The 17,580-nt window shown below is 36.5% G+C and overlaps 1 protein-coding gene across 1 annotated transcript in view; it reads right to left on the bottom strand.

The window, feature by feature from the left end:
- Positions 1-955: 955 nt before the first annotated feature.
- The window catches only part of TPO (thyroid peroxidase), a 36,750-nt gene continuing 20,125 nt past the window's right edge, over positions 956-17,580 (bottom strand). Inside the window, exons 7-13 of the mRNA XM_058020880.1 lie at positions 16,891-17,406; positions 11,169-11,427; positions 10,474-10,644; positions 9,544-9,781; positions 5,754-5,962; positions 4,291-4,461; positions 956-1,116 (exon numbers count right to left, since the gene is read on the bottom strand). Of these exons, the coding sequence (XP_057876863.1) occupies positions 956-1,116; positions 4,291-4,461; positions 5,754-5,962; positions 9,544-9,781; positions 10,474-10,644; positions 11,169-11,427; positions 16,891-17,406 (1,725 nt within the window). The remainder of the gene's footprint in view (positions 1,117-4,290; positions 4,462-5,753; positions 5,963-9,543; positions 9,782-10,473; positions 10,645-11,168; positions 11,428-16,890; positions 17,407-17,580) is intronic.

Below are 17,580 nucleotides of genomic sequence, written 5' to 3' on the forward strand. Positions count from 1 at the left end.
CCTGTTGGGGAAGCTTTTCTACTGGAGTGTCTTCTGGGCTAGTGCAGTCTCCCATTGTACTTCATTCCTGGGCCTTTGATGAAGTCATGTGGCCTTGCTTAAGGTGTCATTTTTAAGAATGCGGTCTCACTGGTTGGATTGCTCATGTGACCCTGAAATACAGCTGGAAAATTGACTGGATATACCTCACATAATTGAAGAGATGTTTTTTTGCAACTAAGTTTTTTGGTTTTTTTTCTTCCCTGTGGAATTATCATCTTGTTTCCTTAGAGCAATTAATAATCAGGGACAGTGTAGTCCCACATCATAACCAAGGAGTTGCTGAAACAGGAAGAAAGTAATTTACTACCAGTGAGATTCAGTGTGCTTATGATTGTGTGGCGTACAGCACTCTATCTGCAAGAACTGAGGGGTTTAAACATTGTGTGCTTCCCTTGGGCACTCAGGTAAAGCAAATACCCATCCACTTGAGTCTGAATTGTAGGTTTCATGGAGGTTTCCCCAGAGCAGGTATTGCTCAGCTTTAGAGGGCAACCGCACTCATATTCCCCCTAAACTTCTACCATACAGCTTCCATGCATGCTGAAAAGTAGAAAACCCCAAGAAAATGCATAATTTCTGCTAGCTCTGAAAGGGTTGACAGTTTTGAAATGTGTCAAGTAGAACTTAGTTAATATTTAAATGCTGAATTTAGATACTGACTAGGAGAAACTGAGACAAATTTGATTCCCTCCTCATATGCACTGTCAGGAAATACTTAGTGGTTCATATGCAATAGGAATGGAAATGAAAAGCTTATTTATGTATCAGAATTATTTATTCAACACTTTCATTTACAGAATCTGTATCTTTATGCCCATGGGTGTGTAGAGATTTTTCACATATGCTAACAGGTCTTCAATAAAATGTAATCTGCTGAATTTTTACAGCATTGTAAAGTGGAACAAAGAACATTTTAATGGGCAGTAGGTTCACAGCCATTACCAATGCATGTTCTTCCATCTTCTGCCAGGTTGTAGGGATCAGTGTGGAGACATTTGTAGCTGCCTTTAGTGTTAATGCATATAGCAGAAGGATGGCATGGTGGATTAATTTCATTTTCACATTCATTGATGTCTGCAAAATAAGTACACACTGATCAATAACAATTACAAATTACAAAGGGATTACTAATTTCTCATAAATACTTTTTACAAGGATTCATAAATGAAAGGCATTGTACATTTTCAATGAGACAGATGATAAAAATCTATATTGTTACTGTTTAAAGGACAAAATACAGGGTTGTTATTGCTTTGTTTTGATTTTTTGTTTGTTTGTTTTAAAGCTGGAGATGATGAAAAAAAATGTTGCTTTCATAATCCTCCAAAAGCCACAAATGGAAATTGGATGAATTTTCAAAAATGCAAATCCTAAACTTGAGAGCTCTTCTTGCATGTGTTTATGTCCTAAGATTTGACTTTATTCTCCATAAATGTTTTCATCCTGTGCTCTACAGACATAATGAAAATAATAATGCAGACACAGTTCTGTACACGTCCACGCATGATTTTGAGAAGTCAAATTTTCAGGTTAGCTTTGGTTACAAACTTTATAACCACAATTTGTGATATCACTGCAAGAATGGTTGTTTCAAGATGCTATATAAATTCTGTAAAATGACAATATCCTAGCAGAATGTTGAGCAGATAAACAATTATCCACTGGAAAATGTGCATACACATACTGTTCTTGAGGCCTTTCAAGATCTTTCACTCTCACTTTCTGGTTATGCGATGAAATGGTAAACAGCAGTTGCATATTTTTGCAACTTTCTTCTTTCTGTGTAATATTTACTTGCATGAATGAATTTAGTTGACTAAAAGTAGGTGTCCACCGTTATTTTAGGTACTTTCCAATTGGTTCTGTATATCTGACACCTTGTTTAATGTTTCTGACCAGTGGACCTGTGAAACATTGTAAAATCATATGTAGACAAGTAGTCAAGTCTTCAGTGTCTTCTCTTTTTGGTTTTATTCCTTTCCTTCTCTATCACAATGTTTGATCTACTACTTCAATGCTAGTAGTTATTTTCAATCAGTATTACAAATTGACCTGTATTTACTGACTTAGTTTATCATTGTCACTGAGACCACTTTCCATCATCAGAAATAGGATCAGCCTGATTCTCTCACATTTTAGTACAAAAAAGTAGCTTTGCATAAAGATAGTTGTCAACTAAGATGGTCAAAAGACTAACATGGAGGAAAAAATCTAAGACTTCAGAACCCTTAAGAAGCAATAACTTTCATAACACTTCTTTGAAGCAGGAAAAGAATCTGTTGTTCAGGATGAAGATTTCTGTGTATTACTCACTTCAAAACTAAATTTTGAGTCAATGTTCACTGCCTTAATCATCATCCAGGAAAGAAAACCTGCACCTTTGCCTGCATTGTAATTCAAATGTGCCAATTCCACTTCTACAGATCCGTAGTCATGCTCTCTGCTAAGTAACTAACACTTCTTCATCACTAAATAGTGCATGTCAGATCTGACCAGTCTACCCTGCTAATCAGAGAGCAATAGTTTACTAAATCAAAATAGTCATCTATCAGGAGTATGACATCACTTAATATAAAGGAAGGTGGCATATTCTAGCACTAAATGACTTCCTGAATCAATAGAAATGATTTCAGTCAAAGCCCAAGTTAGTAAGCGGGAATTAACAGCTCTCAGAATCCTATGCTTTTGCCAACAAGCCACTCTGTCTTTTCCAGAGCAGCATATAATTTTGAAACCATCTGCAGAAATGCTAAGCTCTATCCTCCTCATTATATTGCTTGATTTATCCCTAATTTGCTGAATATTTAAAAGAATGGGAACATATTGCACAGGCATGCGTGGAACAAAGTGCTTTCTACTGTAAAACTCAAGCAGCATCTGCATAAGTGGGTTTTGATGGTTTTTCCTTTAATAAAGGCATTGCTTTTTTAATATATGCAGCAGCTTGTTTTCCTATAGCAGATATACAGTCTTTTGTTTACATTACTGAACATATTAAAAGAAACTAGGACAAGGAATGATTCGCTCATTTAACTTATTTATTCCATTCACTGCCAGAACATTAATCTATTGAAAAGGTTTTATTATAATTCATTTAACAGCTTTATTTCTTTATATAGTATTTATGTGGGAGGAATTCAGTGGATAAATAGGGTGTGAATAAAGGAAAGAGCTGCAAATTTCATTTGACTTTTTCCATACCAGGTATACAATTAGAATGAAGAGCTTTCTATTCCGCTATCACAGAAATACCGATAAGCAGACTTTATTGTGGATGAGCTGCAGCACTTGCACTCAAATTATTTTACCACCATCCATAATATATTCTGAAACACAGCCTTTTTGGGTTTAGTTTTCTCTCATGTTCTTATAAAGCAGAGGAATATGAATGTGCACACACACACACTTACATATATACATATATATGTACACACAGCACCATTATAAAAGCACACATTTGAAATGTGAAGAGAATTCATTCTTCATAACATGAAGAGTGAAAGTCTTGAATAATTTGCCACATTCTCTTTCTAACCTATTCTATTAAACAGTAAAAGGCAAAAAGAAAAGAGAAGATTAAAGAATTATTAAAATAACAGAAAAGATTTCCTGTGAAAATGTGCCAGAAATATGTCCTTTTGCTGAGTTTTTCACCCGCTCTACTTTTGTACCTGCAGAAGTAATTAAATTCTGGCAAATCTTTTCACAGCTATTTGGGAGAGGGAGGTTGGACATAAAGTGATTATTAGTTTCCTTAATTTCATTTATTCACTTCACAGAATGTTTTTTTTTTTCACTATTACTAAAATTATTAGGATGACACATGACCTAGTGGTGCATAGTTCAGCTTTTATCTAGAGTATCCATTGAAACAATGCCAGAAAAATGACAACTATCTGTCATGCTGTTATGTTCAATGTAGGAGGAAGCAATGTATAATTCTGATTTGCTGCCTTTTCCCTCACTTTCTCCTCCCCCTCCCTCCCACTGGTTGTTAATAGACTTGATTTTTGCTTAATCGGGCAATTTTTAGTGCCATTTTCCTATCATCAACTTGATTGCTGAATCAGGATGGGTAGAAATTGAGATAGAGATTCTGGGAGAGGGTTTCACATTTTTGTGCTATTACACCTATAACCCCAGGATGCTAACTACAAGAAAGCATAGGAGTGAATTCACATCTGATGAGCTATGGTGGACATTTGATGTTAGAAAACTCATAAATAAATAAATAATAATAATAGATACCTATACAATCTGGGGCCTCAAAGTTCCATCCTTTGCTTGTGCAGGTTAATTGTTCTTCTCCTTGTAACTGAAATCCATAGTGACATGTATAGGTCACTATAGATTTTCCAGATTCTGAGCAGTATACAAAATCACCATTTTCCACACTCTTTGGTGTTCCACATAGTTCATCTACAAATAGAAAGTCTGTATTACAGGCTTTTAAAACATTAAACATTTGATATCCCATGTCAAACTATGACATCCCCTTATACTTACAAATGGATGGTATTCTTCATTACTGTTATAAACATTACCTTCAGTGAAAATTTTCACATGTTTTAAGGTGATCAAGGCTTTCATTGCTCATTTATGGAAAAGAATTTATATGGGATACAACATGTTTGACTTGTGATCCTCACAAAACTAGCATTGCAACATAAGTAGGACATGGGCCTGTTGGATCAAGTCCAGAGTAGGGTAACACAGATAATCAGAGGGCTGGAGCTGGAGGGGCTGGAGCACCTATCCTTTGAAGAAAGAGGCTGAGATAGCTAGGGTTGTTGTTGTTGCAGCCTGGAGAAGAAAAGGCTCTAGGGAAATCTTTTTGCAGTCTCCTAATTTAACCAAACCTTTTCAGAATGATTGGCACAAAATTTTTATCAGAACCTCTTGCAATAGGATGAGGGATAACGTTTTTAAACTAAAAGAGGAATGATTTAGATTAAATATAAGGAACAAGTTTTTCACAAGAGCATTGTAGCAGCAATCCCGTGAACAGGGAATAATGAGCATTGACTCCATGATTGCAGAAGGCTGATCAATCACTTTATTGTTACTGCTACTACACTACTCTATCCTATACTATATTCCACTATATGAAAAACCCATAACCCTTGCCAGACAGCTTTGACCTAATTGGTCAATCAATCAAAACACCATCACCAGAGTCCAATTAAGAAATCACTCTTTGGTAAACAATCTCCATAACACATTCCACATGTGCACAACAACAGGTGCAGCAAGTAGAGATATGAATTGTTTTCTTTGAGCTTTATCACAGCTTCCCAGGAAAATCTTGGAAGAGAATTATGTCTGTCTCTGTTCAGAGAATATGTCATTGCCACAAAAGAGTGCTCAAACACTGGCACAAGTTGTCCTGAGAAGTGAATGCCCCATCCCTGGAAACATTTGGATTCAGATTGCACAGGGGTCTAAGAAATTTGATATAATTGAATATGTCCTTGGTCATTGCAGGTGAGTTGAACTAGATGTCTTATAAAGATCCCTTCCAAGCCAAAATGTTCTATGATTCTATAATCCCACTTCTAAGTGATAGAAATACTAAAGGTCTCACCCAGACCAGTAATTTAAGATCTACCAGAACCAAGGTCAGAACTTCAACTGCTCTTTACTGTCCCTCCCCTCCCCTGCTCTCTCCTCCCCTCCCTTCCCCTCCAAAATGATTGGTAACTACAGATTACCTTCCTGATAAAATTCTTGCCAAGCTTCTAAATTCATCCCAGGTATATTGTTACAATGCTTAAAATCCTGTGGAAACTTTCCAAGTTGAAAAGCATCTGCTGGCACTTCAGAAATTCCTGTGTTGTCACAAATCACGCGGGACAGTGAATGTTTTTTGAGTTCCTGCTTTTGATCTTCTGTGAAAACATCATCATTTTCCCACCAAAATCTGGAAAGAATAATATAAACTTTTTCTGAAAATATCAAATTCAAAGGGCTGGCTATTTTTACTTACGCAGTAAGTAAGTATGTTATATAAAAGACCAAAAATAAGAATTACAGTAAAATAGGTGAATATAACAATAAGAAGAGTAAATGCCATGACCATACAGAACCAGTCATAAAAAGGCTAGTGTGAGTCTGATATGCTGGTCAACTTGGGTCTTGTGTTAAAGCCAACAGAATTGCTTTTCATTGATTAAACTGGTCCACAAAAAAAGTTACAATCCTGAGACAAAAACTTGAGACAGACTTGATTGGACTGGATCCTTACTCCTATGCACACTGATATGTGCTGTTCACTCATAAATTGTTAAAGCATAAATTACAGAAGACTGAGAGGAGTAACCATAATAGATTTCCCCATACTAAAGCTTTTGAATTCTGCTTGCTCTTACTGAATGATTGCTAGGAAAACAGGTACTGTTGAATGCTTCTCTGGTTAACTAGGACCATTTAATTTGCTAAGAAACCTGTAAATATGCAGATTAATTACAGCAGAAAAACATAAGATAGTAGTTATGTTTTTGATCATACAAAAAGTAAGCTAAGAGGACTGTCTGGAATAGACAAGACCTGTTTATTTTTGTCAGGAGTGTGGCGTCAGAGCAGAGGAACCAGTTGGTGCTACAAAAGTGTATCTGTTAAATGGTGACATTATATAAAATATATATGTATGCATACACATATACATTCAAAGGTTAAAGGAAAGAAAACAATGAGGGGAAAAGGAAAGACAAACATTTGTATATAAAGAAGTGTCATTAATGGCAAAAATACTTCTGGAGAGCTTGATTTAAAATCTCTATTAGTAAATTAAATGGTGATAAGCACTGCTACACTGCTTAGTTCCCTGTGGTACTCAGGCCAGGCCAGTTAGGATTTTCCCAAATGCTAGGCAGGATTTGGGGTAACATGCCTGAGCATAGTCAGCAGTAGAGTATGGGAGTGATCACACTATAGAAACTGAGCTCAGGTTTAACAGAGGACTTATGATTCGTAATACAGGGGGCTCACGGCTGAGGCTTCTAGAAAGTCTGTGAGTTTGTGGGGTGTTTTTCCTGAATAAAACAGAACAGCAATATGGACTGTGGACTCTATGCAAACCTGGCACATGTGCAGTATTTGAAGATTTTTATGAGCTGCCTGTAAAGGTGCCATACAGATGGGAAGTCTGATAGTTGTGTTTGTGTTGTGGGGAGGATGAGGACTGCCAGTGTGCCCTAGGGTGGCTTTTCAAGGCAAATTGGATCCTGCTGCCAACAGGAGCATATCTGGTGGATAAGGTAAGTGCATGTGAAATTTTGGAAAACTGGCTTTATTTCTAGGCCAATAGTTATCTTCAGAAGCCTAATTTGTTAAAAAACCCATCCCACTTTGCCTAAATTGAAGAAGGAGGTACAGAACCAGGGGTGGAGCAAATGTTCCATACCTCAGCAGCACTGTGGCAAGAAATGGGGAGAGATGGGGGGACTAAAGGGGAAAAAAGAAAGAAATTCCTCCTATACCTCGCCTGCACACTGTTCCTAAACTACTCAGAGCATCCTGAAACCTCTCTCATGATTCCAAGGCCACTTCCTATAAACAAAGCTATCAAAGACATTTCTCCACTCAGCTCTACATCTGTCACATCCCCTTTCATGTACATTAAAACCTATTCTACTTTCATCACAAAATTCAGTTTTATCTACAGGCCTAGATGAAAAATGATTTTTTAATATACCAAAGAGACAGGTGTTTACTTTAACAAACATTTTGGTTTATTCCATTCTTTCTGCATCAGGTGACCAAACCCCTTTGCAAAGTATGTTAAAACTTCAGAAAATTTGCCCAAATATTTCAAATACTGAGATTGCAAAAATGCTCAGAGGAAGAAGAGGTGGAAGAAGGCTGATGGATCAGAAACAAGTTATTTCAGGTGATGTGGTTAAGACATTGCCTGAGTAGGTAGAAGAAAACCTTTTATTTTTTGTGAGATTACTGAAAAAATGATTTAGGGCTATCAGAATTCAGAGTTTAGATGACAATTCCAGGTAGTCCTGATTTCTGAACTTAAAGAATACATTAGAAGAATTACTTTTAAATCCCTGCATCCAGACCTGTCAATTGGGATATCTAGTGTATGCAGTGTCCCTGGTGCAGTTATAGGTAACGCCCAACACTACCTGGCCAGATGCTTTTCCATTATTATGTGACAACTATAATGTGTTGTTATATACTTCTAAATTCTCTTAGGTGGTTTCTTTGTTATTAATGACAGAATACCATTTAATATTTAAGTTAACTGCCACAAACTTTGTGGCAGAAACCTGGGGAATTCTTTTATTGTTAGAGCTCTCTTTTTCTCAATTTGGAGTTAATGTATTAAATTAGGCTTATGTTTATTTAATCCAGGTAGCATTATAAGACACTGAATGTTAAGTAACTGTGTAAGGTACTGAATAATAGAATGGAGGATGAAAAGACTTCCATAGATACTCCTTCCTCAGATAGGGAAAACTATGCCTGTACAATTCAGAGGACTTTCAACCATGTTTTTAACACAGATGAGTAGAATGTTTGTTGTCTATACAATTTCTGCAAATGAAATGTTACCTTTATGATTAGCATTGCTTTTTCTTGTGAGCTAATTAATTAACATTTTTTAAAGTTCAGATTTAAATTCTGCCTTGGATGATTATTTCCATAATGGTTATTTTCCATAACAGTGACTTAGAGGAGCTTAAAGGTCATTGTAAGAACCAGAAGTACTTAAACACCCCTGCTAGCATGGTGTGAGCAGTTTTAAATTAGTTGTCTCATAAGATCCAAAATTACTGCCAGAAGTACATGACAGAAATAAAAAAAGTTTGGTTTTTTAATTGCTTCATGACCAGAAGCAAGATATAAACTGCTTCTTGTGCCCTGTTGTGACCTAAAGCTGCATTCCTCCTGCTTTTCTGGTATGAAGGATTGTACTGGCACAAGATCCTGGTGGCACTTGTGCAGGGTTGGTTGAACTGACATCCTATGCTGTGTCCAGTGAAGTACCTCTGGGAACACTCGGCAGTCCCAATTCACATAAGGCCAAGTATGTGGTGTTTTTATTATCCCCTCTATGAGGACTGAATTGCAGCTTTTTCCTATCCCTTCTGACTTCGCTGCAGTTGCCAAAATAAAATATTGAGGTTCTTCCAGCCCCTGAGCCCAGTGCAGCCCTCAGGGGGAATAAATCCTGCACAGTCCTACATCCATCCCTGCAGGAGCTACTGGCCCCTGACACAATTAACTCCTGGTGGCACCTTGCATTTTCAGCAGGAGTGCTCAGCTGGACACCTCAGTACCATAGAAACAAAAAAATTCCATGTCATCTGTAATTGAGACTATGTAGCAGCCAAAGAAGAAAAATCAAAAGCTCACCTGACAAAACTGAGAGAGCTAAGACAAAAATGTGCAAGGGGTAGAGAATGATTTGTTTGAAGCATATTTAAGTGGCTGTAAAATCTCCATTGCTACTGTGTTTCTACACAATTTGACTCATAATAAACTCACCGGTCACCATCCCTTAGTGCTTTCATTTGCTTTCCAATTATACATGCAAACAGGGGACCAGTCCTTGCACCTGGAAGAAAGTCTTCCATGAGACCGCCAAGCCAAACATCAATGTTGTTAGGATTATGGTACAATTCCATGATTTTTTCAGTGACATTGGGATTGGTTATTACTGTATTCAGGTCAGCGTGAGTTTCCAGTTTTGGCAAGCCACAGAATTCTCGCCATTCATTGTAACCTGCAAATGTGATGTTTAAAGGAAGATTAGATTTGTCTGTTAGACATGATATATGAAATTTAAAAATTTATAAGGACTGGATTTTGACAATCTTGATCATAGTCATAGACAAGTATAAGAAAGGTCTACTATTACTGATTAAATTGATGAGAGAAATTATGGCAGGCTCTGAATTAAGCTCCAGCAGTCTTTCTCTAAGCAGGTTTATCCATGGTCTGATGGGCTATTAACTCCTTGACTGTTAGTTCAATCTTACCCTGGGCTGACTGGAGTAAAAAATGCAAAAAACAGTGACAAACATGTAATTATTATCAAAATGCAGAGTGTACCTAACTAAGCCATCTATAGCACTCCTGAAGACATCTGTCAACACCTTCTGTGGTTGGTGGAGCTGGTGAGGCTGTGCCTGAATTGACCTATCCCACAGGCTGGGGACAGCCTGCTGATGGGGAGCGGCTGCTTCAGGCAGAAAGCCCCACTTCTCACAACTGGTTCCAGCTGGTTTTAATCTCAAAACTGTCAAATACTTTCCATCAAAGTTAAGAATATTAGCAATGTATATTTTAAAAGAGCCTTAACTGACTTTTCTGATTACAAAAGCTACTATTTAAAAGTTTATGATTACATCCCAAATATAAGCAGTTATACTTCAGTAAGCAGTTGGAAGAAAAACTCAAGAAAAATCAATAGACCTGGGAGTCCATGATCACGGCCACGTTGTAAATTCAATGACGATAAATCAAGTGAACCATTATTGGACAGCACAAACAGTTTTTCTGTTAACTCCTCATTCAGCAGTTGATCTTGTACCTGTAGTTTTGCTGGATGTGCTAGAAGACCCCTTATTAAAGGATCCAAGCCTCCTTTAAAAATAAAAAAAATGATGCTATTATAGCATATATGTAAACCATTATAACTTTTTTAGCAAATGTGAATACATATATGTTTCCATGTTTTTAAAACATTGTCCACATAGGTTTTTACATTCAGACACATGCGAAAATCTCCTTTAGTTTAAAGAAAAAGTAATTGTGGTATGAAGGAGGAGCTTCATCTTCTTCAGGTATAAAAGAACTTGCAACCTGTTAATAAATTCATACACAAAAATTCCAGAAATGTCTTCATCATCACTCATCTTTCTATTGCTGATATATCAAACTGGCTTGATCTGGAGAGTAATGTTCTTCCAATTTAGTCAACTATTTAATTGAGAAAAATAATTCAAGTTGTTTTTAGTGCTTTGGAACCCAGTCAACAACTTTAAAAAATTATTTAATTAAATAAATGCTTCAATTCCTAATTCAGCATAAGTTACTTTGAAAATGTTATAGTATTCTGGGGAGAAAAAGACCAAAGAACAACAGAAGCAGTTTAAATAAGACCATACCTTCTTTAATGAGTCTCCAGGGACTAAAGAAAACTTGATGCAAATGAAGATTTGGGAGTTCAGGATCTTCTAAATACTGTGGATTCAATCGCCTTACTATTGGTTGGATTGTTGCATGACCAAAACGAAAAGCAGCTGTTGAAAATACATTAGAAACTGTAGGATTCACTGTGGGATCATAACCTATATAAAGGCCAATATACAGATTAAAAGCATCTGGACCAATGATTTTGGGAATGTAATCTCTTAAAGTAATAATCTGAAAGAAAAGAAAAAGAAACATATTTCAGCTTTTTTATAGATGAATACTAACTAATCCCAGGTGCTAAATGCTTTTTATCTTCGTTCATCTGTGCCCAAGCATTTGGCATAAGTAAGAGCAGTATTACCTGGAAAACAATATCAGTCTTATTTTTGCAGCAAGGGGACAAATGATCAGAGAGAACTGGTGGTGCAGCTCAGAGCAGTGCAGCAGTCAGGCCCTGTTAGGTCTTACCATAGATGCTAGACCAAAGCCTCCTGAGCAGAGATTACCAGTGCTGCTCATTTACAAACCACAGGGGTAATCCAGCTCACAGGAGGTGCATTGAGATTAAAAATGTAAGTTATAATGGCCTTAAAAATGGCAATGAAGGCAAGAAGGACTATAATATCTTTCAAGAATGCTTTCTAATGTGAACAGATGCTATTTTCAGGCATATGTTTGTGACACAAATCCTTTTTTTTTTTTAAATTTGAAATGATGAGGCTTTAAAATACTGGTGCCCAAAATCTCCTTGTAGACATTTTATACTAAACTTAAACCAATTTATAGACTTCTAAAAAATACACTTCAAAAATGAAAAGACTGATAAACACCTTCTGTCAAATGCTTTTATAATGTAATAGTATTATAGTGGCATGGAAAAGCATAGTAGTAATCATGACAAAAGGAAAGAGGGGAAAATATTCTAATGTACCAAATAAAATGAAAATGCATTATAGGTTAAAGATTATGCTGAACTCAATAAAGCAATATGAGATAAATATGAAGCATAATGAACTCCATAAAGTACCTCATAGATTCAATATAATATGCAGTGAATATACGGACAAATGTACTTTGAACTTGATATAGTGCATATTGAAAAACTAGCTGGCATAAAATGACCTTATAAAAAACTTGTATTTTTATTTTAGGCACAGAGCACAGACAAGCAAACCTTTCCACAATTTGATCACTTTCCTCAGAAAGTAGAGGTTTAGTTTTTCAGGTTAGGTTGTGCAGTGAACAAAATATGTAAAAGACAGTATGTTAGAATCCCTTTTGCATCTCCTTTAATGCAGCATATGAAACAAATGAAATTATTGCAAGAAACTAATACTGACACTGTCATTTGAAAAGCTAATCTTTTGCTTTATTCATAAAGGTTTTGCAAGACAGCAGTTCTAATTTTAGATATAGTTTTTACAATCAAAGACCTCATGGAGGAGTAGGTTAGTCATGGATACAAAAATCCTGGCATGACTAATTATTTGGCTTATTTTAAATGAAATCCCTGGCTAAGCTGCTCAGAAAGGCTAGACTCCCTGAAGGAAAGGGCAACTCAGATTTTCCATTTGCTCCAGAGGCAACATCTTCATTTCTAATTGCCTTGATAAGGAAAGAGGGGTTGCCATTTCAAGACACAAAAATTAAAAGGCTAAGGGTAAAAAGGGGTCTCATGCCTGCCTCCCCTCCCCTAGGAGAGGCATCTGTTTGATAGAAACATCCAAAGGCTAAATGAGGCTCCATCAAGTAGAGGTGAGTTTTAGACCATACAGGCTAAAGTTGTTACTAATACAGAAGAATAAAATACTGCTTCTGGAAGATGCCAAAGAAGCCCATATGAAATGGCATCAAGCATTTGTGTATAGTCTCTGGATGTGGACAAATTTGTCTGTGTGAAGTCAAGGAAAGGCTCACTACAGGTTCCTACAACTGACTTATATATAAATTTGAAAGAAGATGTTAAGAGCTGACAAGCATCAAAATTATTTTTGTTAAAATTCTTTTGCATGCAGTTCCTTCTCTCAGATAATGACATAAAATGTTTATTTGCTTGCATAAATAAGCACAGTACTTTCGTTCAGTAGAGTATTCTTTCTTTAAATGAGATTCTCTTGTGGAAACAAAGGAATGTGCTTGTTACAAAATATGTCAATAAAATCAGACAGCAAGCGACTCTATGGGAAAGAAATCACAAGCTAACATAATGAATGGCTCCATCATTTCTGGCTTACTTTGAGTCTGTTTGTTAAAAAAATGTTAAATTTTGTGTGTTTGCAGGAGCATTAGGAATGTATGTGGATATCCTAAGTCTGAACCTGCAAGTTACTGCATGGTCTCAACTCTGTCACATTTATGAGATTAGTGGTAATCCAGATTCCTCTTAGGCTACATTCATCACCTCATAGCATCACATCCAAACTCTGCAGAAAGCTCATGAAAAAAACAATTTTAATCAGTAACATCAATATTTCTACTATCTCATGACAGTCGTTGTTCCAACAGTTTAATTTAGTGGAAAATTATGACAGATGAGCACTGTGTTTTAAACAGAGGCCCATATGCTTGATGCTTTAATATGACCTTTTTATTCTATATAACCATATATTAACTGAGAAATTAAGATCATTTAAATGCTATTCATTTAGTCATACCAGAGAAAATAAAACACAAATTTCTTAGCAATTCTGCCAATAATTTGGTAAGTATCCAGATAGAAACACCATCTGAGAGTCAGAAAAGGCTTTGTATAGATTTTGCATCATATCATGAATCCCATGTGCACTGTTTACAGAAAAAGTAATTGAATCCTGACCTCTAAACAATAGAATACTGCAAGTCAGTCAGGATATTACTCTTAAAGGCAGCACTCTTCTCATTCAGAAGGCAGAATTACAGCTAAACATTATTGTCAATTAGATGCAAAAGATCCAGAAATTCTTACCACTTTTCATAGGGTTCAGGAGACTTTCCTTTCAAAAGCCTCTACAAGTATACCCCAAAGTGGGTGGGAGTGGGACACAATGGTTAGAACGGGAAAACAAAAAAAAAGGTTGGACGAGTGAATATAAAAATATGTGAACCACCATAAGGATGAGTAAGGCCAAAAGTGTGTCTTGTCATTGCCATTGGCCAGCTATAACTGTAGAGGAATGATATCTCACTGAGATAGTGTAGTGTCAATTAAATGAAACTTCAGCACTTGGAAAACATTGCAGAAAAAAATAGAGAACTATCAAATATAGCAATGATGTCTAATTCATTAAAGTGCTACTCATGGTTAGTTTGCAGTTCTCATTGAAAATACTAAAGGATTTACAGATGATGAAAATGATGTTAAAGTCCTAAACTTTTGGGTAAAAGGTGATTTTACAAGAGTTCAATTTTTAATAAAAAAAATGAACACATTATTATAGTTTTATTAATAGTCTAAACTATACACTTTATAAACACGAGTTCAGACATTATTCAATACATACTATTTTATAAGACATATCGTTTATCTATTTATTCTTTATAATTTCAAGTTCTGAGAGGAGCTATCTAATAATCTAATTTCACATCCAAGCAGTTAATTTATATAAGTCTCAGAAGAGAGACTTTAAACCACTTTCAACCCATGCCTTGGACTATGTAAGATGCTAAGAGAACACAAGCAGATGCAGAAGGAAGTGAAATAAACACCTACATGTACACTGAAAACTAAAAGCAGTTGTCACCTAAAATTGGGATTAAGTGGGAGCAACTGCATTCATTCAGAGATCGTTCTCTGGTACTAAATCTGGTAATAAATCAAAGAGAATTGGATTCAGATTAATCTGCAGAAGTCCTGCTCAGTCTGACTAGTGCCAAATAATCCATGTTTCATAATCCAAATGGCACATCGGGGGAAGCTGTCTCCAGAAAGAGCAGCATAGGTGTGTGCAAACTTCGTATGTATGAGATAGTAATGTTAAGACTAGCAGTTGCATAATTGAACATTTTTCCTTCACATATTAAATGACAATGAAAAAATGTTTTTTTGCACAAAAGATGAGGTAAATAAGAATATGTCTTTAACACTGTATACTGCAGTATATTAACTTTATAAAGTTGAGCATGTGTCATTCCCATGAAATAGAAAGGACAGTTACTACTCCTTATCAGTGAAACTGTATAATGCAGCCAAAAAAAACTTGTTTTGTTCAGGATATCAACAGACAATTGCTATGTTTGCTAACTTTGGCAAGGTTCTATTATCAAATACTTGTCACTAGAGATATTTATGGTGCCAGAAAAACATCCAGGAAGAAAAGTATGGTCTAAATAGGTTTTTTTTGTCTTTCTTCTAGAAAGAAGAAAAGGCTTTTTTATTCAATTCTCTATAATTACACACCCACAGGCAGGACTCATGCTTGAAAGTATTCCTTCCGAAAAAAGAGAATTTTAGAAATGTCTAGCAACTGAAACAAAAGTTGATCATGGAAATCTCAAGGTAAGTTCAACCATAGCTGTCATTAGTGTGCCAGTTAACATACCACACTAATAGAGATACTCCAATTATCTGTCCTGAATGAATATCTCTAAACCAGCTAGAGATAACTCAAACCCATTTCTAATGAGCCACAGGCAAATCTCATTAGTCTGTGATACCAGCAGAGATAATGAGCAGTGCTGATCCATGCAGTGCACAAAGCTGTTTCTTTCAGGCTCTTATGTTTGTGGTGCAAACCAGAAGGGTATAAATGCACAGAGATCTGCTTTTGGACTTGCAATTTTCTTCTAGCAAGTATTAACAACCATTCTGACTCTTCAATGCCATTCTTTTAATGAAAATGGCATATTTATGGCAGAGGAGCTGACTTGGTTAAAGCAAACAAAAAGCCAAACATTTCAAAAGAGCTGACTAAAAACAATAAAGTGAAGTATGTTACTTCTCTGAAGTTATATGGCTTTGAGTGCAAGTATTAATGCATTAGATAATGTAGGTGGTTTCTTAAAGGAAAAGTGCTTCATAATCTATTCCACTGTCTAAAAATTGTGGCAGAAAAAAGGAAAATTTTTTTATCGGAAAAGTGATGCTTTATTGCATCCTTCCCTAATTTATCTTCAAAAGAGTCTCCTTTGGTACTGAAAACAAAATATACTGTTAGAATCAGAAAACATGTCTAATGTAAGCATTCATATGGACTCTTCTGTATTTTGCCATTCTTATTTCTCCTGCTATCTCCTGTCAACAGTAGCCCCTGACGTTTGTGCATTACTACTTCATTGAGAGCTTCACTGGCATTTTTACACGGAGGATTTATTATTTATTATATACCTGTGAGAAAATAAAGATATTGTACATTATATAAATACAGAGACGTACATTACTTTTAAACAATTTCCCTTACCAAAAAAAAAAGAAAAAATAATCTGAAAAGGCCTCTTTTATAGACAAAATAGACATTGGAGTTGCCTGCATAAATATGTATCAACTGTCATGAAAATCAGAGCACTAAGGTACCTAGACAGACTAAGCACCGGGACATTGCATTTAGAAAGTGGAAAGCAAAACCAACTTTAAACATGCCATATTTGAAGCACCGAAATAGGTGGGAAAGAGAAGGTAGCGTGATCTCATAAAACCCTCACAGAAGCATGTTTGAAGCTTTGTGAGCTCTCTTGTGAGATATTCACTGCAGTGTGTAGACAAGCAAGCCAGCAGCCCACCTGATGCAGAGCGCCGACAATTTTGCGCGCCTCTTGGTAGACGGTCTCGGCGCTCCAGTGGCCGTTGATGCGTTTGAGGGCTCGCGCCAGGCGGTTGTGCTCCCGCAGCCACAGTGTGTGCATGGCAGCCAGGGATGTCACCTCGCTGGAGCGGCCGTCCCCAGCCAGGAAACATTCCACCCTCTCACCTCCACCTGCGCTTGGGTCCTGCGCACAAGGGGATGGGATCTGGTCTGTAAAAGGCAGGTACTCCCGATGGTTATCATAATACTTTAAGTTTACTCTAAGAAGGCCTTCTTTGCTTGTTAAATTCCTCAGTTTGTTTTCAACAGCACGGGTACTGCCATAGACTGTAGAGGCATCAAGGAAAGAAGTTAAGCCATTGATCTGTTGTCTTGTATTTAGCACAGATGTGTTTCCAAAGAGAACAGCATGATCACCAGTGCCGCATGCGGGAGATGAGCGGTAGAAGGGCAGGCAATCCATCCCTGCAGATAATGTATCATTGGTGGTTACCTGCATACAAAATAAGGATATTTTCTGAGGTGAGGAGAACAGCTGTGGATGCTGAATTGAGTCTTGTCTAAATATTTACCTTCTCTCTCTCAGTTTTTCATTGCTCAGACCTCATCTACTGGAGTGACATATTCTAAATATGTATAGATTGTTTTCCTTTAGACTGAAGGAAAA

This window comes from Melospiza georgiana, chromosome 3 (assembly GCF_028018845.1).
Source record: "Melospiza georgiana isolate bMelGeo1 chromosome 3, bMelGeo1.pri, whole genome shotgun sequence".
NCBI classification, from domain to species: Eukaryota; Metazoa; Chordata; class Aves; order Passeriformes; family Passerellidae; genus Melospiza; species Melospiza georgiana.